We start from the raw sequence: 24,830 nt of genomic DNA, 5'->3' as shown, positions 1-24,830 counted from the left end.
CCTAGGCCGATAGTCCACTATCATATGTTTATCATAGAAATATGATCATAGGTCTATATGCCTCCCTTTTTCTCCAACGTGAAGAAAAAGGACGGCATGTTGCATATGACCATATTTCTATGACAAACATATGATAGTAGACTATCGGCCGTAAGGACAGATAGGTCGATTTATGATAGCTGGCATGAATGAACAAAACTTTGATTGTATGAGTGACACCTGTATCGGTAATTCGGTATATAGTCGTAACTGTTAAACTGTTCTTTCCATTTGTGCCAACTCTTGTGAATCTGTAGAACTATGTCATAGTGACGTTATAAATCAAATTGTAAGAAATCTCTTGCTACTTGTCATTTTGACATGGTTGTAGAGTGGCCTAGGGTTTCAATTGTCTGACTGTACAAACAGCATGCAACATGAGTGCAAACTCGGTACGTAGCCGAATGGCACAAACGCTCACGAAACGAAACGCTCGTCGATATATGTCTCTATCGCTCTTGCATATTGGCGCGACAGAGTCAGACTACCTTTTGCGGCGTTTCGTTTCGCGTCGCAGAAATGTCATTCGGCTACGGCACCTGGATGTGTCACTAGACAAAAAAAGTGCTCACTATGTATGTCACCGTTTAATCAGTCGTAATTAACCACCCGCTTTTATAACGAGGCATCTGAGAAAAATTTCACGAGTTCTCGTGAGAGGTTTCAACGAAGGACCACCATTTTCGTCGTGACCACCATAAGTCGCTGTTACGTTGCAGAGCCCTCCACTCAGGCCGATCTTTTGCCTTCCTAGGATCCCTGGAGCCCAACGCGAGTGCCCACAAGGTGGGTTCCGTATCATGGTCGTGTTTTTGTCACTTGTCATATCATGCGTAATTTCCGCACTTACATACTTGTTAGGAGGTGACAGCCGTGGTTACAAATGGTAAATGGGTGTTTTTCAAAAAAAAAATCCCGCATATCGAATTTCACCAGATCTGGACGTGTTTGGGGTCATTATTCTCAGAATCACGAGCTGGCAGGCAATTATGGTCGCGCGATAAATGATAAAACATCTGGCCGTCCCTATCGCACTTACTAATAGTGCGATAGGGACGGCCTGATATTTTATCGTCTATCGCGCGACCATAATTGCCTGCCTGATTCGATCCCGAGGATAAAAAAAATGTGTCCCAAATTTTCCATACAAAATTCGAGTTTCCAATACGTCACGCTCGTAGTATGTTCATACTAAAATTGTGACGTAAAAGGAAAAAAAAATAGGACACACTTTTTTATAGTCGGGATCGAATCAGCTTGTGATTCTGAGAATAATGCCAAACACGTCCAGATCTGGTGAAATTCGATATTCGGGATTTAATTTGGAAAACGCCCAAATAGCCGTCCATCTTAGCCCAGGCAGGCAAGCACGGTCGCGTGATGAACGATATATCGTCAGACTGTCCTTTTCGCACTATATGTAAGTGCCACAGGGACGCACTGATGCTAAGTTTATCTAACTAGTGTGCTACGCTGCTGGATGTGTTTAATGTTCTTCCTGATCCGCCATAGTCATGGTTTGCATGAAGCTCTCCAGACTGTAGTCGCTGTTGACTAAGCTCTCGTACGTGTGGTGATTGTTGCCCAGCTGCGGATGAAATATTTCGATTGTAACTACACTTTATTTGAATTTTTTAGAAAAATTAACACTACTACAGAATACAAACTTCAATGTCTGTCGGCAGAGAGATGGCAGATTGACAAAAATATTAACGGAATGTTGGTCGCTTACGTAATAAGCGCTTGACATCCGATGGGTGGACGACATCCGGAAAATTGCGGGTCATAACTGGATCAGACCGGAGGACCGATTTTTGAATCTTGAACGCATGAATTCGCCGTTCGAAAGTCTGTGGAAAACGACGTCATGCTACAACTTTCGAACGGCGAATTCATGCGTTCAAGATTCAAAAATCGGTCCCCAGGTCAGGATTGGTACAAGTGGCGTACTAGAAGAAAGGCCTATGCTTAGCAGTGGGCCATAAAAGGTTGATATGATGATGATGATGATGGGTTGCGAAGATGAAATGGGGATACGTTTGTTTGCAACCGAAGTAGTATAAAAAACTACAACACGATGATATACTCACAAATCCCTTGACCCACTTGGAGAGGTGGTCCGTGTAGTAGTGGTTCTCGAACCTGGCGTCCACCAGCAGCACGGCGCCCCAGTCGCCGCGGTGGCGCACGCAGCGCCCCACCGCCTGGTTCAGCGCCCTGGGGAAATGTTACACGGCTTACACATCTTGACATCAGTAAATTGCAGGCTATTCCTTCTAGTCTTACCGCGTAGTTTTACCAGTTGAACCATTGGGAATTTTCTTCTCAATAGACTTAACGATAGTAAGGGCTAGGTAATAGGTAGGTTTGTCGGGTATCTATAGGTAACTACCTATAGATGCCCGAAGGGCAAACAATCTAGAAATAGGAGCCCCGCACGGCGGGGCTCCGTCGAAACAGTTGTCGGGTTTCGTACAAAAAAGCAAAGTCTTACTTAATCAGTAAAATAAATAAAATACATATAAATATTGTAGGGATATTCTTACACAGATTGACTAAGTCCCACGGTAAGCTCACGAAGGCTTGTGTTGCAGGTACTCAGACAACGATATATATATAATATACAAATACTTATATACATAGAAACCATCCATGACTCAGGAACAAATATCTGTGCTCATCACACAAATAAATGCCCTTACCGGGATTCGAACCCGGGACCGCGGCTTAGCAGGCAGGGTCACTACGCGCTAGGCCAGACCGGTAAGTCTATTGGAAAGAAAATTAACGATGGTTCAACTGGCAAAACTACACGTAGGATTACAGGGAATAGGTCTAAATTGCTCACTATTAGTGGCCTCATTCTCTGGAGTTAGATTTATGAATTCTCTGTATTTGAATATTTATTGCCATACGATTAAATAAATAAAATTAGTATTGAGGCACAACGGCACCCGTACTACAGCAATTCCCGAAAAGTTTGTACATTTGGATCACGTCTCTGATTTAGATAAAAATTGGTAGGATGATAGAGTCCATGATGCTGAACATGATCCACTAGGTTTCCCAAAATGTACAAACTTTTCGGGAATTACTCACTAGCGAGTGATGGCGTAAACGCCGACCGTCGTAAGGTACTTTTCGTGGAATGACACATTTCAATTTCACATTTGGATTTGATGTGGGTATTTCCGGACGGATACGACCTTCAAACCTTCACAAAAAAGGGCGTAAACCCATCTCGAAGGCCGGCAACGCACCTCCAACTCTTCTGGTGTTTCGGGTGTCCATGGGCGGCAGTGATCGCTTACCATCAGGCGACCTGTCTGCTCGTTTGCCTCCGATCCCATAAAAAAATGTGTTGTTACCTGTAAGCTTGTACTCGAAGCCACTCTCGGCTGGACAGCAGGTTTCTCTGCGCGGCGTACTTGTCGTTGTATTTCATCTTCTCCTTCACGGCCATGTCGAAAGTGTTCGGATACGGAACACCAATCTGAAATACATATTTGTTGTTATACTTTCTTTATTATACTTCTTTACTATAGGTCAGGTGAGTGTTTTTAGTAAAACTTCCCACTTTTTCGGTTTTAAGGCGAGATTTACTTGCGTCTTATATAAGTACCTATGAATAAACTGACAAAGCGTCTTTATTGCAATCGAGAAAGCGGGACGCTTTCGCGTGCATTGCGGCGGTGTCCCTGACACAAGCTGCTCGTTTTTAGTTTTCAAAGAACGTACGTGGTCCAAATATTTAGAATATTATATTATTAATATTTAATCGTGATTATCGTGAAGTTAACAGAGCCACTAACTCGTCATCCTCCTTGCGTTATCCCGGCATTCGCCGCGGCTCATGGGAGCCTGGGGTCCGCTTTGACAGCTAATCCCAAGATTTGGTATCGGCACTAGTTTTAGGAAAGCTACTAACTATTATAAAAGAGCCACTAACTATTATGTAAAAAACATTAATTCGCATAATTTAATACTCCTAATATAAAAATTTTACCTTCCAATAAAATTATTATTATTTTGCCTGGTATATCCGAGGTCTTTATAGAGAGAGTACGTCGTAGACGTCGCATCGGACCGATAGATGGCGCCATCGTTCGTTGTAAGTCGCTCCGGCGTCACACCGCCGCGATGTTGGTAGTCCCGTTTTCCCCACCTGCAACCTAAGCCCCCCCCCCCCCCCCCCCGCGCCCCGACCCGCCACCAGCCACCCTCATTGTTGAGGAGAAGTGCCGACGGTATATTAAGCCTACCAGGAAGGCATCACTCAGACCTCGGATATACCAGGCAAAATAATAATAATTTTATTGGAAGGTAAAATTTTTATATTATTTGTGCCGTTTGTATATCCGAGGTCTTTATAGAGACCTGTTTATTATCTCCTGGTGGCGAGTCAGCTGGCGCGCAAGCCTTTGGTAGCCCTATTGGCATAGCATAGAAGAATAAGAGAATCAGTTGTTGAACCGATTTGACAGATGTATCAGTCGAAATCGCCTTCGATCCGCGAATATCTCGGTGCCAGAAACGCCTAAAGAGATTTTCGTGATGACGCTTTAGTCAGCGAATAGTTAGAGAAATGACATTATTATACATCGCAGCATCATCGCAGATCAAAACCAAAAAAAAGATGTAGGCGAGGTTGACTTGAACAAGATACAAAAAACTTTAGATACACTATTATTATTAACAGAGACGTAATTTTATCAGGTTATAAACCCAATTTCAGACACAAAGTGTGTAAATTAACTGTAAAAGTAGTGTAACTATCTGTACTGTAGCAGGGTAACGTAATTGATACTGCTTTTGTCAACCCTTCGTAAAAATTATCAAAATCAATATTAGCTTTGATATGACTATTTAAAGTCCAACGTCTTACGTCCATATCAAACACAGAAAAAGGTCATCACTCACGCGCCCAAGGGCTATTTGTTACAATACTGGTATTTTCGATCAGACTATTTCGCGTCAAGCGAGCGCGGTTGCAAGCGAGACTCCTGAACTCTGAACTCTTTTTAGTGAGGGCAATTGAGGATACCGATCGCTCGGTAAAACTAGCCTAGAAGATGAAAAGTACGAGCGCTGTCGATTGCTACTACACTGGACGGAGGTATCAGTCGATTTCTTCAAGTCAGTCATTGACTCTTAGGGTAATCCATTACCTAATCCAAAACCCGATGCGACGGATTTCTACTTCGTGCAATGAAGGTCGACAGCGTAGACTGAGAGGTGACGTCCGTGTCGCATCGCTGGTGGTTGCTGAACACGTCGTGGTAGCAGGTCAAGGGATGAATTAAAACACCGCCACACATGCGCGCTTTGAGAGCGTAGGCGGAGCGCAATAATGGCGGTGCACCGCACAAACGCTGGCGTTGCGCCCAGTGGGCGCTAGCGGGAACTAACGAGCGCGGATTGCGAGCGCAACGCGCGCGGGACGCGAGCGGAATGCGCGCGCATTCAGCGCGCTGATAGCGTAGCGTTAGCGAAGCGGAATGCGCTTTATGTGTGGCGGAGGCTTAATACGTACCGTTGTACGGCGTAATGCAGGGCTCTCGCAGACGAAGAGGTACGATGACGGGCGAAGCAGAAGAAGGCGAGGTCACCGAAGGTCACTTGGCTCCCAGGGGGTGCATACTGACCTCGTACGACAGTCTGTTGGAGTCAGCAGTTACTGTCGTAGTTACTCGTAACAGAAGAGATGTAGTCCTGCCATCGTACAGCATAACATAACATACAACCGAACTGTGCATAGCATATAGTGCTATGCGAACCTTAATCCGGCTGCATGTCACTTCAGTCGCCAGCGCCACTGCCTGTAGAAGATTATTTTCCATCGGAAGAGCTTTACTTCGTACAATGTTACGATTATTGAAGGTCTTATCGGGCTGCAGATGCAAGCAAAACAGGAGCGATTGGCCTACAGCTATCGGCAGCTGTACGAGGTAATGCTGGAAACTGCAGCGGTGCAACCTTCCTCTGTAGACTACGAAAGTTGTGAAATTGATGAAATCAGGGACTACGATCGAATCAAGCACTATTAATTCAGTATAGTCGAGCCAGATGATAACTACTGAAGTCCTCCTGAGTTCCTGGCCCCTTTCGCTTTGAGCTGGAATCTCAAGTTCACTAAGGCGAAGCGGGTTTATTTTTCCCAATTTGTTTATTAGAGGCTCGGCGAACAAGTTCATCTCTCGAATCGACAGGGGGCGCCACAAGCCTCCGGGAAATCTTCGTGTACTTGGAACCCCCGCGGCCAGATTACCGATCGGTTTTGGTGTCCGCCCGGTAAACAGACGCACGCTCAGGATGCAGGACGCTGGCTCGAATTCAGATCTGGACATTCTGAGAGATATTTTTTTTTTTTTTTTAATTCCGCAAACCTTTACGATGTGTTTGACCTACACAATGAGCGATGTACAGGAACCACAGGGTCGTCTCGCGAGGCGCCTCTCCGATTAGATAGCTCGCGAACATCGTCAGGACACCCTCGCAGCAGTGCGGCTCCTCGTCCGGTTATTGACGTCTTACCTCGTTCAACTATGGGTGGCCAAGCCACGTTAGGACGTAGCATCTTTAGAATTTATCTGTTCTCACTTCGGCGACGGAGGAGTCCTTGGTCAAAATAGAGTGTAAATACTGTCAAAGTATTTCACGGGAACTGGAAAGAGAAGAGTGGATACCATAGTGTACGGGATGTCAGCTGATAGCGGCGCCCGGCGTCACATTGGAGGGTAGTATCAGCCTGGTCAGCAACAGAGTCTGCAACGATACCGTAGCAGACGGGGCCTGGATAGTCGTGGTCGTGGCACCATTGTAGCGGAAGACAGTGTTCGCGGTGAGCGTGACATCAGGCGCGACGGCAGCCGCCGACGTCGGCGTGGCGGCCAGCGACACCAAGGGAGCACATCAGCAATCTTACCAGCTTGTCACTGCAGCAGACGGTGTTACGTTCGGCGGTGAGATTGAGACGGCCGTCGTCAGCTCGAAAGGCGTCTTCGATGCCCCTGTCGCGTCACGCAGTATCGTGCTCGGTGGCCCTCTCGAGGTCGCCGCCGTCAGCGCGGGAGGCACCGGCGCCAGCGTGGCAGTCAGCTACATCGGTGAACAGCATCGACAGAGTTCGCGGCGTCGTCACAGCAAACGCGACAGGAAAATTAGCGACGCCTTCGCGGCAGCCGCAGTATTGCGCTCGGTGGCGCGATGAAGGTCGCCGCGTCTGCAATCTTACCTCGTGCGATCGAGGCGACATCAAGGCGCCAGCATCAGCGTGGCGGCCGACGACACCGGTGGAAAACTTCAAGTAGCTTGCGGCGTTGTCATGACAGACGCAGCAGAAGGATTGCGACGCCTGTGCAGCGGTTAACAGTATTACGCTCCGCATCACCACTGAGGCGCCAGCATAAGCGTGGCGGCCAGCAATACTGGTGGACAGCTTCGGCAGGGTCGCGGCGTTGTCACGGCAGATGAACGCTCTACATCACCATCGAGGCGCCAGCATAAGCGTGGCGGCCAACGACACTGGTGGACAGCTTCAGCAGGATCGCGGCGTTGTCACGGCAGATGAGCGCGCTGCATCACCATCGAGGCGCCAGCATAAGCGTGGCGGCCAGCGATACTGGTGGCCAGCGATACTGGTGGACAGCTTCAGCAGGATCGCGGCGTTGTCACGGCAGATGAGCTCGCTGCATCACCATCGAGGCGCCGGCATAAGCGTGGCGGCCAGCGATACTGGTGGACAGCTTCAGCAGGATCGCGGCGTTGTCACGGCAGACGAACGCTCTGCATCACCATCGAGGCGCCAGCATAAGCGTGGCGGCCAGCGATATTGGTGGACAGCTTCAGCAGGCTCGCGGCGTTGTCACGGCAGACGAACGCTCTGCATCACCATGGAGGCGCCAGCATAAGCGTGGCGGCCAGCGATACTGGTGGACAGCTTCAGCAGGATCGCGGCGTTGTCACGGCAGACGAACGCTTTGCATCACCATCGAGGCGCCAGCATAAGCGTGGCGGCCAGCGATATTGGTGGACAGCTTCAGCAGGCTCGCGGCGTTGTCAAGGCAGACGCACGCTCTGCATCACCATCGAGGCGCCAGCATAAGCGTGGCGGCCAGCGATACTGGTGGACAGCTTCAGCAGGATCGCGGCGTTGTCACGGCAGACGAACGCTCTGCATCACCATCGAGGCGCCAGCATAAGCGTGGCGGCCAGCGATATTGGTGGACAGCTTCAGCAGGCTCGCGGCGTAGGTGGCCGCGCTGGTAGCCTGCGTATTGACGACTGATCACTAACGGCGCGGCGCTCGCGTCGGGGCAGCAGCAGACATACTTACAGCGTCACACGCGACGCCTATGCGGCGGCCACAACGTTGTTCGGCGGCACCGCAGAGGTCGTTAACGAGGAAGCAACTTCTACGCAACTTCGGCGGCGCCGACGTTGCGGACAACACTGCCGTCAGTGGCGCTATCGCAGCGCTACCAGTAAGTTTCGGCGCCGACACGTGTCCTACGCACCGAATCGGAAACCGAACATTGTCACGGCAGACGAATGTTCTTTCTAAAATAATATGAAGCTGCTCACCCATTCGTCGGAGAAATTCAAACCTCCTTGGAGCGCGGTATTCCTTCACCGCGCCCTCCTCCGCCGCCGCCGCCGCAGCCCGCAGGTCGCGCAGCACGCGGTCGCGAAGCACGTGGTCCCCGGAGCACGTGGTCCCCGGCGGAGCAACTTACCTACGTTACCGCTTATATTCTCGCGCGAAACTTTTAATACACGGATAACACTTCCTACTTTAGTCTCGGAAATGCGAATAGTTTAAAAAAAAAAAAAACATTCAGTCGAATTGAGAACCTCCTCCTTTTTTGAAGTCGGTTAAAAAAGAAAACTGATTAACGGTAACGATTTTTGCAGCATGGAACTTTCTTACAAAAAAGTGGGTAGAATCATAAAGCACCGCTCGTTCATTTCTATCGTGAGAACCCCGAAAGACGAATAATGATCGCTAGCGAGGCATAATATATCTCATTATTCAAGACGAACGAGCGTAAATTAAAAGGGAAGAAAGAATTGACGGATGAAATTGAAAAATTTCATAATTCCGAAATGTTATAAGCCACTTTTTAAATAAAAACACGAATAACTCTGGTTTGACCAGAAGTAACGAGGAAATAGAAACTAAAAGATTAATTTCGAGACACCATGCTGTAAAAATGTTCGAACGGAATACGCGACAACCGGTCACTTCGGCGTTCGACGAAACAATGAGGGTGGCTGGTGGCGGGTCGGGGCGCGCGGGGGGGGGGGGGGGGGGGGGCTTAGGTTGCAGGTGGGGAAAACGGGACTACCAACATCGCGGCGGTGTGACGCCGGAGCGACTTACAACGAACGATGGCGCCATCTATCGGTCCGATGCGACGTCTACGACGTACTCTCTCTATAAAGACCTCGGATATACAAACGGCACAAATAATATGATTTGGCGTAACGTTTATTACGCATATCCACAGACCAAAACAACAAGACGGCCCTTACAGGGCGACTCGCGGTCACCACGCATACGAAAAATAAGGTTTATATAAGTATGAACGCGCGCGACACCGGTCAGTAGCGCCCAAGCTTACGACCCGCTAACAGTTCCTATGTCCGTTGGAAAAAAAATCAAAAAGAATCAAATTTGGTTTCTAAAATGGTGTCCTGTAGCATAAAGTGGTGTGGCAAATCAACTAACAATTCAACATATAAAAAAGATGGAATAACATTCCACAGGTAAGTCAAATTCATTATTTTGTTGAATATTGTTTATTATCCGCGGAGTTCATTTTATACTGGGTAATATGGTTGTACAGGGCGGCGCCGAAGTATGCCCATCCCTATTCGTCAAGTTGGGAACGCGATATGCTATCCCTTTTACGTAAACGACTAGGGATGGGGGCCATGTTTGTTTATGTCTGTTGCGGGAACTTCGTGCTACCGTTCGTACCATATGGTACCATTTATCCTTTATACCTTTCAGTAGAAGGATTATTTTTGAGGTACTATCACAATAATTACTTAAAACGAAATATTAGCAGTTATTCAAAGTAGGAAAAGACCATGAATGTGAATGTGACATTCTCCTTAACAAACGTCCATGGGCTACGATTGCCACCAACGTTTCACCTTTGACCTGATGATGAACTTGGAAGAAGTGCGAGGGAACTCAGTGTAATGTTGGTTTGTGAACGGCATATGTTATGTGGGTTTTTTAGAATCCTCTAGGTGAGCAGTTAGGTCTCCGGTGATGAGATGGAGCTGATGATGAACTTGGAAGAAGTGCGACGGAACTCAGAGTTGGTTTGTGAACGGCGTATGTTGTGTGGGTTTTTTAGAATCCTCTATAGGTGAGCAATTAGGTCTCCGGTCATGAGATGGAGCTGATGATGAACTTGGAAGAAGTGCGACGGAACTCATAGTTGGTTTGTGAACGGCATATGTTGTGTGGGTTTTTTAGAATCCTCTAGGTGAGCATGTAGGCCTCCGGTCATGAGATGGAGCTGATGATGAACTTGGAAGAAGTGCGATTTTAGTCTGCATCATCTTCCCGGTGCCCGTGTGGTGACGGGTTAAGAATTTCACCACCCCCTTTCTTCCCGTGGGTGTCGTAGAAGGCGACTGTGGGATATGGGTTAAATTGTGGCGTAGGCGAGAGGCTGGCAACCTGTTACTGCAATGTCACAGTTTCGTTTTCTTTCAACCCCTTATTTGCCAAGAGTGGCACTGAAACCTGAGTAGTTTCATGTGCTCTGCCTACCCCTTCATGGGACACAGGCGTGATTGTATGTATGTTGTATGTATGTATGTACGTCATCTTCATAAAAAAACTAAACTGTGCATTTTTACTTTTTTTTTTATACTACGTCGGTGGCAAACAAGCATACGGTCCGCCTGATGGAAAGCGGTCACCGTAACCTATGAACGCATGCAACGCAAACAGTGTCACATGCGCGTTGCCACCCCATTAGAAACTTGTACATTCCCTTTTGCTGTGTTAAGTACACAGCAAAAAGGAGTGTACAAGTTCCAAGGAGGGTTCGGGTTGCCGACGACTCTAAAGGACAATATACGGAACAAGTTAGTTCCGTAAGTCCTCCCGTCATCAGCACACCGCACCCTCGTTGAGCTCTGGCAGCCTTACTCACCGGCAGGAACACAACACTATGAGTAGGGTCTAGTGCTATTTGGCTGCGGTCTTTTGTAAGGCGGAGGTACTACCCCAGTTGGGCTCTGCTCTAGATTCGAGCGAGACGATATCCGCTGTGCTGTGCCCTACCACACAAAGCGGAATATCATTCGCTATGCCCTACCTCCTACTTACGTTTACTAAGTTAAATGATTGATTAGTTTAGAATATTTAGTTGGTAACTAAATAACACTACAGACTCTACAGATTCTAGATAATTATTCACAATTATAAATCTGCTTTCTTTTATGGGGACCTAGGCAGGAGATGATTCAAACGCCGATACCAGTAGAATAATGAACATTTATTTTAATAACTTATCGCTATATATACAATTTTCATATTAAAGAAAAACAACAAAATAGGTAGTCATAATTTGATTAATCTAAGTTTACCCTAAGTATTGAGAACTTGCGAATACTAGCGCGATGGCATATCATCTATCTCGCTCTTAGGGTAAATATACAAATGGGTAGTTGGCAAAACTGCTTTCTTGGATTACCCGTCTGCATCGACTCTCGGCCGTAAGAGTGGCACGTCCGATCTTCCGTCTCACTCCAACGGCAACGTAAATATGCGCGCGGCGCCTGCGCGCGCTTCAGTTGTCTCCGGCCGCCGATGCGAACGCATGTCCCATAGCACTCCCTCTCAAGCGAAGCGAATCCGTTTCGTAACTCTGCCCGATCTTGTTACGTATGTTTGCGTGTCCGGGCTCGAAACCGTAGGCTGGCTGGCGCTTGCGATGGCTTCATCATAGATGTAGGCTGGCTTCAAACGCTCGATGGTGACGACTGTGGTTCGTTGGGGCATTTGTATCTTGAAATATTTGTCATAGCGTTTCAAAACTTCGAATGGGCCATCGTAAGGTGGTGTGAGCGGCGGTCGCACGGTGTCATTACGGACGAAGACGTGTGTGCACGATGTCAAATCCTTGTGCACGAAGGGTCTTAATTGCGTGGCGTGCGTCCGAGTTACAGGTACAAGCGGTGACATTATTTCTGACAGGCGGCGTACTAATTCTGCATCTTCAATTTTCGACTTTGTAGGTACGAAAAAATCAGCTGGCATGCGTAGTGAAGATCCGTATGTCATTAAGGCAGGACTTAAATTATTGTCGCTGCGTAGTGCGGCTCGTAGTCCAAATAATACTGTCGGTAGCTCTTCAGACCAATTTGAACCTTGTCCTCTTGCCATAAGTGCTGCTTTCAGAGTGCGATGGAGTCTCTCGACCTGCGAATTTGCTTGGGGATGATAGGCTGTCGTGCGTATTCTCGTGGTTCCAAACTTCTTCAGGAGAGCGTTGAAAAGGCTGGACTCGAAGGTGCGACCCTGGTCAGTCGTGATGCGTAGTGGACATCCAAATCTTGTAATCCAGTGCTCGTACAAGACTTTAGCCACTACTTCCGCTGTTATGTCGCGTACCGGTACTGCTTCAGGCCACTTCGTACAGCGATCGATCATAGTGACGCAATATCGATAACTATTCGATATTTTCAGAGGGCCCACAATATCGATGTGCAGATGCTCGAAGCGTTGTGATTGCGGGAACTCGCCGATGGGTGGAATGACATGTCAATGAACCTTAGCTCGTTGACACCCAATGCAAGCTCGAGTCCATTGCGCGACGTCTCTGTTCATTGCTGGCCAAAAAAATTTCGATGTGACGAGCTTCCTTGTTGTACGTACACCCGAGTGACTTATATCGTGTTGCGCTTTGTATGCAGCATAACGATAAGTACTAGGTAAATACGGACGCGGCGTGTCGGTTGAGTTCTCACATGTGATTGGTTGGCTGATGCCTGGAAGTGCGACTACGATGAACTTGAGATTTTCGCGTGTTTTCAACATTTTCAGCTCTTCATCAGCGTGCTGGTCGGTGGCTAGCTTTTCATAGTCGATGACCGTGGGACATTGTATTTCTTCGATTCTCGATAAGGCGTCAGCGATGTTGTTTTTTTCGCCTGGAATATACTGGATGCTCGAACAAAATTGGCTTATAAAGTGCAATTGTCGCTCGCGTCTCGGGGTGTCGCTGTTGCTCGGTGCCCGCGTAAGTGCATGTGTAAGTGGTCTGTGGTCCGTGTAGACGATGACGTCATTGCCTTCTATAAGTCGTCTGAAGTGTTTGATGGCTGTATAAATCGCCAACAGCTCGCGATCGTAGGTACTGTAGCGGCGTTGCGTAGGACTCATTGCCTTCGAGAAAAATGCCAGAGGTTTCCATGCGTTGTCAACTTTCTGTTGAACTACTCCTCCCAGGCTGTGGTCTGATGCATCTGTCATGATACTCAGCGGAGCGCCGTGAACTGGATAAGATAGCGTCGTAGCTTTCAGTATGCTTTGGCGGCATTTTATGAAAGCTTCTTCTGTCTCGGGGTTCCATTCGATAGGAGTCTTGTCATTTTTCTTGGAGTTGTGCAGATACTTATTTAGTTGTGATTGAAGTTCAGCTTGGTGTGGTAGGCAGTCGCGGTAGAAATTCAACATGCCTAGGAATCTTCTAAGCTCGCAGATTGTCTTCGGCTTCGGGTAATTTGATATAGCTTGAATCCGCTCTTGAGTGGGACTGATGCCATCAGATGAAACTTCATAGCCGAGGAAATTGATTTTTCTTCGCCCAAACTCGCATTTATCGACGTTAAGTGTTACGCCGTACTTGTCAAGGCGCTCTAGGACTTGGCGAAGCAGCGTCTTGTGCTCTTCTTCGTTGTAGGATGACAGCAGAAGATCGTCGACGAAGCAGAAACAGCCATCTATGCCTCGTAGAACGTCGTGCATGAATCGTTGGAAAGTTTGGCTTGAGTTACGAAGGCCAAACGTCATGGAGTTAAATTTAAATAAACCGAACGGCGTAATAATCGAGGTTTTCTGTGCGTCTTCTTTGTTCATAGGTATCCAAAAGTATGCCATCTTCAGATCAAGCTTCGAAAAAATCTTCTTATCGTGCAGCTGGTACGTAAAGTCTTGAATTCGAGGTAGTGGATAACGGTCAGGTTGCGTTACTGCGTTGAGGCGTCTATAATCCCCACATACTCGTAGGGTCCCATCCTTTTTCGTGACGACGTGCAGTGGACTCGCCCAGGGGCTGTTTGAGGGTTCACAGATGCCCATTGCCATCAGGCGTTCGAATTCAGCCTTCGCCGCTGCATATTTGTCGGGCGGCAGAGGGCGTGGCCTAGCGAAGAGTGGGGGCCGGTCGTCGTGATGAAGTGCTGTACATTGTGCTTGGCAGGTGTCTTCACCGACATAGGTCGAAGTACGTCAGGATATTCTCTCAGTATATCGTAGAATTCTTGGTCGCTGCTAATCAGGTAAACGGCTTCTTGAGTGGTTGAGACTTCTACGGCGTCGACTTGAAATTTAGTGGTCTTGTCGATGAGCTTCTTCTGGTCTAGGTCGATGAGTAACTTGTAGTGTCTGATGAAATCTGCTCCGAGGATTGAGGTCTTGATGTCTGCTATGACGAATGTCCAACGCAAGTCTCGTCGCAGCCCGAGGTTAAGAGTGATCGTCTTGTCCCCATAGGTCTTAATCGGTGTGTTGTTTGCAGCATAAAGTTTGTAGGTGCTTGATATCTGGTTTTTCTTATGGTGCGACGACAGTACAGATATTTCTGCGCCAGTGTCTACGAGGTAACGTTCTCGAGAGTTGCGATCGATGACACATAGGCGGTTGCTAACTGCAGGAACACCGACGCCCGCCAAAGTCGGTGTGGGTATTAGTTTTCCGACGTGTTGTGGTTCTTGCTACACGGCGATTCACATTTTCGTGCCCTGTCTCCAAATCTGAAGTGGTATCTGCAGAGCCATCCAGGATCACCTGGCTTGCGTGTAATTTCGTGCGTCGGTCTTGATCGTGAACGGGAACGACTGCGAGAGCGAAAGGGACGGCGATAGGGTTGCCGGCCGCTGGAACGTAGCGCTGCAATTTCGAGCGTCAAATTCTCAAGCTTTTGAGACAGCTTTTCGAAAAGTGCGATGTCACTGCTTGGTGGGGCTTGGGCTTCTGAGGTTCTTGTGACTGCTGCAACTGTGACTGGTTCGGTGTGCTCTAGCATCTTGTCGGCCATGGCGGCAAGGATATCCAGTGATGACTCATTGTTGACTGATAGAACGGTGCGTACTTGCACTGGAAGTTGATTCATCCATATGACTCGCAAACCGTCGTCTGGTACCATATTCTTGCCTAATTCTCGCATTCTTCTTAATAACTGTGTCGGCTTCTGATCTCCTAGCTCGAGACCGCTGATGAGCTTCTGGAATTGCCTGGATGCAGATTCTTCGTAAACAGAAAGAAGACGTGTCTTGAGCGCGCTGTACTTGCCGGTCATATTAGGTTTAAGAATAATGTCGCTGACTTGTTGAATATCGGCTGCTTGCATTACGCCGAGCGCGTATCTGAATTTCTGGTCGTCGCTGGTTTTTAACGGTTCTACGATTGCTTCGAACTGCGCAAACCATAAGCGTGGATTTTCGCGCCAAAACGGCAGTAATTTGGACTGAATGGAGATCCCGGCGAGATCGTAGCTTGATTGTGACAGCTCCGGTGCTGGAGCTTGCTCCTTCCGTGTTGGGTTTTCCTCCGTGTCCGACATCTTGTGAGCGTCGAGGGTCACCAAATATGGGGACCTAGGCAGGAGATGATTCAAACGCCGATACCAGTAGAATAATGAACATTTATTTTAATAACTTATCGCTATATATACAATTTTCATATTAAAGAAAAACAACAAAATAGGTAGTCATAATTTGATTAATCTAAGTTTACCCTAAGTATTGAGAACTTGCGAATACTAGCGCGATGGCATATCATCTATCTCGCTCTTAGGGTAAATATACAAATGGGTAGTTGGCAAAACTGCTTTCTTGGATTACCCGTCTGCATCGACTCTCGGCCGTAAGAGTGGCACGTCCGATCTTCCGTCTCACTCCAACGGCAACGTAAATATGCGCGCGGCGCCTGCGCGCGCTTCAGTTGTCTCCGGCCGCCGATGCGAACGCATGTCCCATACTTTTATATTTCATAAAATGGTAGCACATGGTACGAACGGTAGTACGAAGTTCCCGCAACAGACATAAACTAACATGGCCCCATCCCTAGTCGTTTACGTGAAAGGGATAGCATATCGCATTGTTAACTAGGCAAAAAGATGGACGCGCCTCGGCGCCGCTCAGTACAACCATATTGACCAGTATAAATGAACTCCGCGGATAATAAACAATATTCAACAAAATAATTAATTTGACTTAACTGTGGAATGTTATTCCATCTTTTTTTATATGTGGAAGTGTTAGAAGACTTGCCACACCACTTTATGCTGCAAGAGACCATTGTTTGCAACCAAATTTAATTATTTAAGATTTTTCCCGAGCGGACACGAACACTGTTAGCGGGTTGTATACTTGGGCGCTACTGATCGGTGTCGCGCGCGTTCAAACTTTTATACACCTGATTTTTCGTATGCTTGGTGACCGCGAGTCGCCCTGTAAGGTCCGTCTTGTTGGGTTGGTCTGTGGTTTCTTAAAACCCCTTACTCGATGGGGATACGGCATTTCATTACAAAGTTCCTATGACCACGTTTCTGGTCCATCATCAGGTTAGCTCCATAATACCATAATATTGCATTGTCACGTGCCTTACATATGTGTGCAAAATTTCCGCTCAATCGGTTAAAGATATCTGCTTTAAAATTGAGTCGCAAGATTTCACCCGAACAAACTTACATTGTACGTTAAATAAAAGCTTGTAAAAACGCCTAATTTGCGCATTGCTTACCATTACTTGTAGAAAGAATATTTAATCACGAAATAACTATAAATAAGTTTGAAAAACTGCATATAGTATTTTATTTGTTGCAAAACAAATTCGCCACGGTACCGGTACCATTGTCTATAATAAACATGTCCCATCCCTAAGGCTACGCGTGAAGGTGCGCCATTATTTGAAACGACCAATGGCAGCACCGTGCGCTCCCGCCTCGCCCCGCAAGGTTTGGTGATTTGCGTCTCGAACAATATTGCTTCTATTAGGCTTCTATGGGGGTGTTCTGTCTGTGCGCATATCATTATTTCGCATAACTGAATTCGTGAAATAGAGGGCATCCCCCACGGAACGCGATTCTGACTCGCACTTGGTCGGTTTTAACCTCTTGATCTTTTTGTAATTTTTTCTTGTACAGATTTTTTAGGACTACAGGATGGCGATGAGGTTTGAACTCACGATTTTTTTGAGTCTTGCCCGTTAAAGGGTCAAATGAAAAAAGACTCACCGTGACGACGGCTCGTGCCTGGTGGTCCTTGAAGTCCATGCCCTCGGAGACCTTGCCGCGGTACACGGCGAACAGTAGCGCGCCCTCCGAACTTGCCGAGTATCTGTAGTAGTCCTGTAGGAACAGCAAATCAGGTATGGAAACCTTCCATTATGCGTGGTCCGACTATTATAGAGAGTTACTTTCGAAGTAAAATGTGTAATCACAGTGCATAGACTGCCATCTCTTGACACAGGCTTGAAAAACCTGTTTTGACATATTGGCCCATATTCTTAGCTTGATATGTTTTAAAATGTCAAATATTAATAACAGCGCCATCTAGCTGAGCGTACCCCAAAGGTGTAATGCCATCTAGGACACCGTACCTTTTTCTGTATGGTACTGAGGTACGTTTTTTTCTTAGACTTTATCTGTCTATACGGAGTTATATATGTCTTTGTCCGACACGCATTTTACACGTTTTGTATTAGGTAAGCAAAAAAAGCATTCATGTCTTCAAAATATTGAGTTTTTGGGCACATTTTAGTCAGAGTCGTTCGTACTTTCGGGCCGTATGCTTACATTAAAAAATGCGTACACTTTTCTGAAAAACGACCAGATACCTACTGTGGCTATGTCATGATTGTCATGTATCGAAAGGTCTGGCTAAAAACAGTGCGTTTACTGCTATCTTTTCGGCGCATTACTTTTAAATCTTAGTTTTGACCATTTGAACAATATATTTGATAAATAGGTATATGTTAAAACTGTTAAATAGAACCAGTGAACTCAAATCAAAATTATCTCGTAAAATAATTTGATTTGTTTGACTTTGAATCGAAATTGCATGCTCTGCAACTATTAATGAAATGACTATAAGCAACGTTAAACATACCTCCATGATATCGTTGTGATCTCTAACATTCCTTGACTCCACGAAGACCCGTTTCGTTTGACTCAGTTGCATCCACAACCCAGTCTCTCGCCATCTGCAAATAATTGTAGTTTAAATTCTGTTTAGTAAATCTAAACTTTCTCCGTCTGTTAAACTCTTCTTTGGCCGTCCTCCAAAATTAATTAAAATTTTGGGCCCCAATGAAAAATATTTTCCTACCACTGTCAACTGCATGAAATAATAGATTGTTTTGTAATAGGTTAGTAGGCTAACTTGACTGTTCTTAAAATAAAATATTTTATACCATGCACAAAATGAAGCATCAGGTAATTATTAGAAAAACATGGACAGAAGTTATTTTTTAAATCGAATTTCTATTTAATAAGTCAGGTAGAATATATAAAATAACTGAATTGACCGTGACGTCACTCAATTCGATTTCATATTACATAATTCCATATTAACAAGTAGTTCAAATTTGTTTTGACAGTTCTTAAAAAGAAGATTTGACTAGGAGGCAAGAAGCCCATTGTTGCATGCTCAGTTGTGAGTAGAGTACACTGTACAACTGATAGTATGTTACCATCTATGCACCCACTGTATTCTGGGAAATCAATACTTTGTATCTTGTAGACTCTGATGTCACAGTAAAAGAACGACTCAGTAGTTACTTTCCGGCAGCGGCGACGCGAAATGTACCTACTGCGTTCGAAAGCACGTGGTTGAACAAAATTACTATAAATGTTACTCGACATCGTCCAAAGTAAGATGTTGTTATTTAATACTATTAAGTATTAGTATAATAATACCACATTATATCAGTCAGAAAACACAATAAATATCATTATGCATATTATTCTTATCCACGTTTATCCAAATCCGCTTGCATACGTACACGACGCGCTTGTGTGCACCCCGCGCGGCTTGTTTGTTAGAAGACTTATTACTGGCTTATACTGTGCTGATGTAGCGGCTATAGTCTATAGTCATTACGTCCTTATTAAGACTCACCTCTTCACAAGTTTGTTTATAAGCGCGTACGACGGTAGGAAACAAAGGACCCCGCTAGGTGTGACTTGTGAGACCCAGAGAATTGCTTGTCCAAGGCCGTCCTGTATATCTGGCTGGTCGGTGCCGCGGCTGTTACACTCTAAGCGGCGACCGTTAGGGCAGGTTGATAGAGAGCCAATCCACACCTGGATATAAATGAAAATGTTAATAAATAATCATCCTCCTTGCGTTATCCCGGCAATCGCGGCATTCGCCACAGCTCATGAGAGCTTGGGTCCGCACCATTGCGAACATAAGTTCACAAAAATGTTAAAAATAGTGAGCGAACATATGCGACCAAGTTCTGAAGAAGACTACGTAATTACGTATCATATCGTATGAAGTCAAGTAAACGCCGTGGAAATGAGAGCGTTTAAGAAGCATGGGTGGTGTGAAGTTGAGTGATAGGATCAGAAATAGCGGGATAAGAGAGAAGTGTGGAGTGGATTTAAATGTGGTGACAAAGATTGAGATGGGTATGTTAAGGTGGTTCGGGCATGTAGAGAGGATGGATGAGAGGAGATTAACGAAGAAAGTATATGAAAAAAGAATGGAAGGGTCAGTTGGAAGTGGAAGACCTAGGTGAACTTTTCTTGATCAAATCGGGGAAATATTGCAAAAAGGCCAGGTCAGAAGTACTCGAAACCGACGAGCGTGTATGAGAAACGTTATGAAAGTGTGTGAAGCGAAAGTGGTTTGTCAGGATCGTAGTAAATGGAAATCCGTGATCTCTGCCTACCCCTCTGGGAAACAGGCATGATTGTATGTATGTATGTATCGTATGAAGTAACATTGAGTGCAGATTTTGCAAATGGCCCGATTTACACTTTAACATACGCTCCTAATACCATATGTCTGTGTGACGTCAATAGAAGTTTTTGTTTGAGCTTTTCCAAATGTAAGCAACTTTTGGGTACAGAGCAATCTAGTTTGTATAAAAAGTAATGAGTGAGATACAATTATATACCTTAAGTGGCGATTCTTCAGACTACTCATTTCTTTATACCCCGATTAAAACCCGTAAAGTAAATAAAGATTGTCTATGCCTATGGCTTACCCTGTCTGGAGGTATGACGTGGTTAGGACTGACTTGCAGAGGGAACTCTGTAGCCAGTTCAGAATGTAGACTTATTAGGGGCGTGAGGGTTCCTGAGGCCAGTATGATACACTTGGCCTCTTTTAGACCCTCAAACACTACTGCTGGGTTCATACAGAGGAGACGAAGTTCTAGAGTTTCCTTTGCCTGTAACAAACAAAACATAAAATATTTTAGACGTTTACGAATCAGTAATAGATCTGTGGTGTTGAATTTTTAAATTGTGCAGCAACTGAAATAGATTCATCATCCTCCTTGCGTTATCCCGGCATTTGCCGCGGCTCATGGGAGCCTGGGGTCCGCTGTGACAACTAATCCCAAGATTTGGCGTAGGCACTAGTTTTACGAAAGCGACTGCCATCTGACCTTCCAACCCAAGTAACTAGGCCTTATTGGAATTAGTCCGGTGTCCTCACGATGTTTTCCTTAACCGAAAAGCGGCTGGAAAATATCAAATGACATTTCGCACATAAGTTCCGGAAAACTCATTGGTACGAGCCAGGGTTCGAACCCGCGACCTCCGGATTGAAAGTCGCACGCTCTTACCGCTAGGCCACCAGCGCTTCCAGAAACCAACTGAAATAGATTATTCGTGAAAAAGGTGTAGTGTGAATGAATTTTTTTTTCGATTCCATAGATAATAAATAGATTAATTAGTGTGAGAGGACCTTAATCATATCATTAAAGTCATTGTCAAGTGTTTGACGGCACATGTCAAAACAAATAACATTAGGAAGTGGTAAGGGATGCCACACATGTGTTCAGTATTTTTTTAAATAATTCGATAACCGTAAGAGTTAAGAGGCTAGTTTCTTAGAGAAATTGATTGTATTTGAACTAAAGAAGCTTAAAGTTAACAGAATTCAATAAAAACAGGGTGTATATAAAGGGTGAGGTGAAGAGGTGAAGCAAACACTACAAAAGAGTAAAAAGACTTTTAAATAATTCGTGTAGTATTAGCGTAACTTATGCTTTCGACATCAACTTAGAAAAAGAGACCGTGATATGTTTTGACTTTGAAATGCTTTGGCATAGGTTTTTTAGGTTTTTTTACATATAGTTACTATATTAGAGTATTATTTATTATGTGTAACGAGTAAATCTTACCTGACTATATTGAGAGAACTGCGAGTAGCGTGTTTCGTCCCCTCCTGTCTTAACCAGCGCCGGCACGAAGTCGTCCAAATACTTGGCGTCCTGACGGAACAGGAACCCTACAAGTTAACGGTAACCTACTTTAGGTGTCTATAAAGTTAGCAGATTTACAATTTCTATTTAACTCGGCATCTTTTTCTGCATTATGAAACTCTAGGCAGTGTAGTATGGTGGCTTGCGGGCATACTAAAGTTGTTAGTTATTTTTCATCTTCATAATTCGGTACCATTGTGGAGGAGGATCTAAAATTATTGATTGGGAATGCTGTCCTTAACCAGAAAGTCGTATAGGTACGCATCTTAGTCAGAGTTTGAAAGGAAGAGCTACGTTCCTTCTGCTATACAGTCACACACAAAAATTAAAAGCTTGTAAATATTTTCACCAGCTGATGGTTTAACCTGGCCACGACATTGTTCTAAGGCGGCAGTAGCGAGCGGCGGCCATAGGTTGAAACGGGACACAGCGACAGGACTTTTCATTCGCACTGATGGCTGCCGTTCGCCGCTGTCGTCTTAGCCACTCAGTTGCTTTTGGTAGCTCTATTTACCAGCTGTCACCTTTATTTTACTTGACAATAGAGTCCAAAATTTTAGAGCAATTGAGTTACCATCTAAATAAATAAATGAATATTGGGGGACACCTTACGCAGACCAACTTAGCCACAAACTAAGCAAAGCTTGTACTATGGGTGCTAAGCGACGATATACATACTTAAATAGATAAATACATACTTATATACACAGAAAACAGTCAGACTGAGGAACAAATATCTGTGCTCATCACACAAATAGATGCCCTTACCGGGATTCGAAGCCAAGGCCGCGGCTTAGCAGGCAGGGTCACTACCGGCTGAGCCAGACCGGTCGCCGACTACTTGTTCATCACTTCGACGCAACTCACCTAGCACCATTTGTAAGGTCTCGATAAGCGCGCCCGTCGCTTGCGAGACTCCGTACAGCGTCCGCGGATCCTCGCGTAGCCGCCGGCAGAAAATGTCGGCGCTTTCGCTGAATTCTGGAATAGACAAACTACTTTATAACCACGATACAAAATTACAATTTTGAAATAACCCCCGAAATAGTGGACCGATTACGATCAAACATTGCTAAGGAGACTCCCGACTAATTCAGCTAACAAATAAAAACGAAATCTAAATCGGTTCATCCGTTCGAAAGTTACGATGTCACAGAAAAACACACACACAGACAGACAGACACGTCAAACTTATAACATCCCGTCGTTTTTACGTCTGGAGTTAAAAAGGAACAAATAAAATATTTGATGGTCTTTGTGAAAATTGGCTCAAAAATCTTTGGATGAAGTAAAAGTCACACTTTCCAGAAGAAGCTTTGAATTTTTCGCACGCATGGCAAAACATTAAGCATAGAAATAAATACACTAAACCCTACTCATAGTGTTGTGTTCCTGCCGGTGAGTAAGGTTGCCAGAGCTCAACGAGGGTGCGGTGTGCTGGTGACGGAAGGATCTACGGAACTGATTTGTTCCGTCTATTGTCCTTTGAGTCGTCGGCAACCCGAACCCTCCTTGGAACTTGTACACTCCTTTTTGCTGTGTACTTAACACAGCAAAAGGGAGTGTACAAGCCTCCAATGGGTTGGCAACGCGCATGTGACACTCCTTGAGTTGCAGGCATTCATAGGTTACGGTGACCACTTACCATCAGGCGGATCGTATGCTTGTTTGCCACCGACGTAGTATAAAAAAAAACAATGTGGAAAGTCCACTGACTTGGGTGGGACCTGAATCTTGCCAAAGGACTACCAAAGGACCCTCAAAGGACCTAGTCGTCCTTGGAAGAGCACTGGGCTACTAGCCGAAGCCTTCCAAGTCAAGACCTCTAGACGTGTGGACGTGTTCAAGTCACCCAAGGCAGTAATTTTCCCACTTTAAAATGTTAGCTAAATAGCATGGATATAGTTATTTGTTATACAACCGCAAAGTTGTATTTTAACGCCGAGTGTGGAATTGAAAAACGAGTAAGTGAAAGGATTCTATTGAACCACGAGCGAAGCAAGTGGTTCGAGAATAGAATCCTGAACTTGCGAGTTTTTTAACACACGAGAAGTAAAATAAATTTGCACCTGAGTGTAACACAAAACTTTTCCCCTCACTATAGCGAGGAAACTACAACGCAAAAAATGCGTTTTTCGCTGCTTCCAGTAGTTCTACAGGTGGTAAATCATCTTTATTACTACATTCACCTACTTTTATCAATTTTAAAGCAGTTAATTTGACTTTATTCAAGGTCAAATTACTTTACCCACACTAGTGGGTATCCACTAGGATAAAAGGCGTTTTTACCCGCTGGTATTAAAGGACAAAACACGTGTTTCCGAGCTAGTGAGGGGAAAAAAATTATTGTATAGTTACCGTTAAAATGTTCCAAGCCGATGTTGTGGTTGTTGAGCGTCTGGACGAAATGCTGGACCTGCCAAGTGTGGACTGCCTCGTTGTTGGTTATAGGCTTGTTGGTTAGCAAGGGAAGCTGGTTGGCGAACCTGTAAACACAGTTACAGATTTATACAATAGGTTTACATACATACAATCACGCCTGTATCCCAAAAAGGGTAGTAATAGCACATGAAACTACTCAAGGTTCAGTGCCACTCTTGGCAATTAATCGATTGAAAGAAAACGAAATTGTGGCATTGCAGTGACAGGTTGCCAGCCTTTCGCCTACGCCACAATTTAACCCATTTCTGGGCCTTTTTTTTTCAAAGTTGTCCACCCCACTTTTTTTTTTGGATTTGGGAATTTTTATGTGTTTTCCACTCAGAATCGCGAGCTCTTTCAATCCTAATAGGAGAAAAGAAGTGTCCCAAGGTTTTTTCCAATTCCGTTACCATTTTTCATACATTTTGTATGGCGGTAACGGAATGAAAGGTTCGAAAAAATGTATGGAAATCTTGGGACATTTTTTTTCTCCTATCAGGATCGAAAAAGCTCTCGATTCTGAGTATAAATCGCGTAAAAAATACCCATGTTACAAAAAAAGTGGGGTGGACAACTTTGAAAAAAATGGCCCTTCTACGAAACCCACGGGAAGAAAGGTGGTGGAGAAATTCTTACCCCGTCACCACACGGGCAATAGGTAGAATACAATAGG

At 45.3% G+C, this 24,830-nt stretch overlaps 1 protein-coding gene across 4 annotated transcripts in view; it reads right to left on the bottom strand.

The window, feature by feature from the left end:
* Positions 1-1,265: 1,265 nt before the first annotated feature.
* LOC125236395 (Fanconi anemia group J protein homolog) overlaps positions 1,266-24,830 on the bottom strand; it is a 127,499-nt gene continuing 103,934 nt past the window's right edge. For all 4 annotated transcript variants that reach the window (XM_048143179.1, XM_048143180.1, XM_048143181.1 and 1 more), the window contains 10 exons: positions 24,095-24,222; positions 22,604-22,717; positions 21,656-21,762; positions 20,510-20,695; positions 19,414-19,598; positions 18,403-18,496; positions 17,529-17,642; positions 3,408-3,532; positions 2,130-2,256; positions 1,266-1,627 (listed from right to left, as the gene is read on the bottom strand). In XM_048143179.1, coding sequence (XP_047999136.1) covers positions 1,526-1,627; positions 2,130-2,256; positions 3,408-3,532; positions 17,529-17,642; positions 18,403-18,496; positions 19,414-19,598; positions 20,510-20,695; positions 21,656-21,762; positions 22,604-22,717; positions 24,095-24,222 — 1,282 coding nt within the window. In that variant the 3' untranslated portion in view covers positions 1,266-1,525. The remainder of the gene's footprint in view (positions 1,628-2,129; positions 2,257-3,407; positions 3,533-17,528; positions 17,643-18,402; positions 18,497-19,413; positions 19,599-20,509; positions 20,696-21,655; positions 21,763-22,603; positions 22,718-24,094; positions 24,223-24,830) is intronic.

The sequence above is a fragment of the Leguminivora glycinivorella genome, chromosome 19, assembly GCF_023078275.1.
Source record: "Leguminivora glycinivorella isolate SPB_JAAS2020 chromosome 19, LegGlyc_1.1, whole genome shotgun sequence".
Taxonomy (NCBI): Eukaryota; Metazoa; Arthropoda; class Insecta; order Lepidoptera; family Tortricidae; genus Leguminivora; species Leguminivora glycinivorella.
Note: the sequence above shows the minus strand (reverse complement) of the source record. Positions and strands in the feature narration are given on the sequence as shown.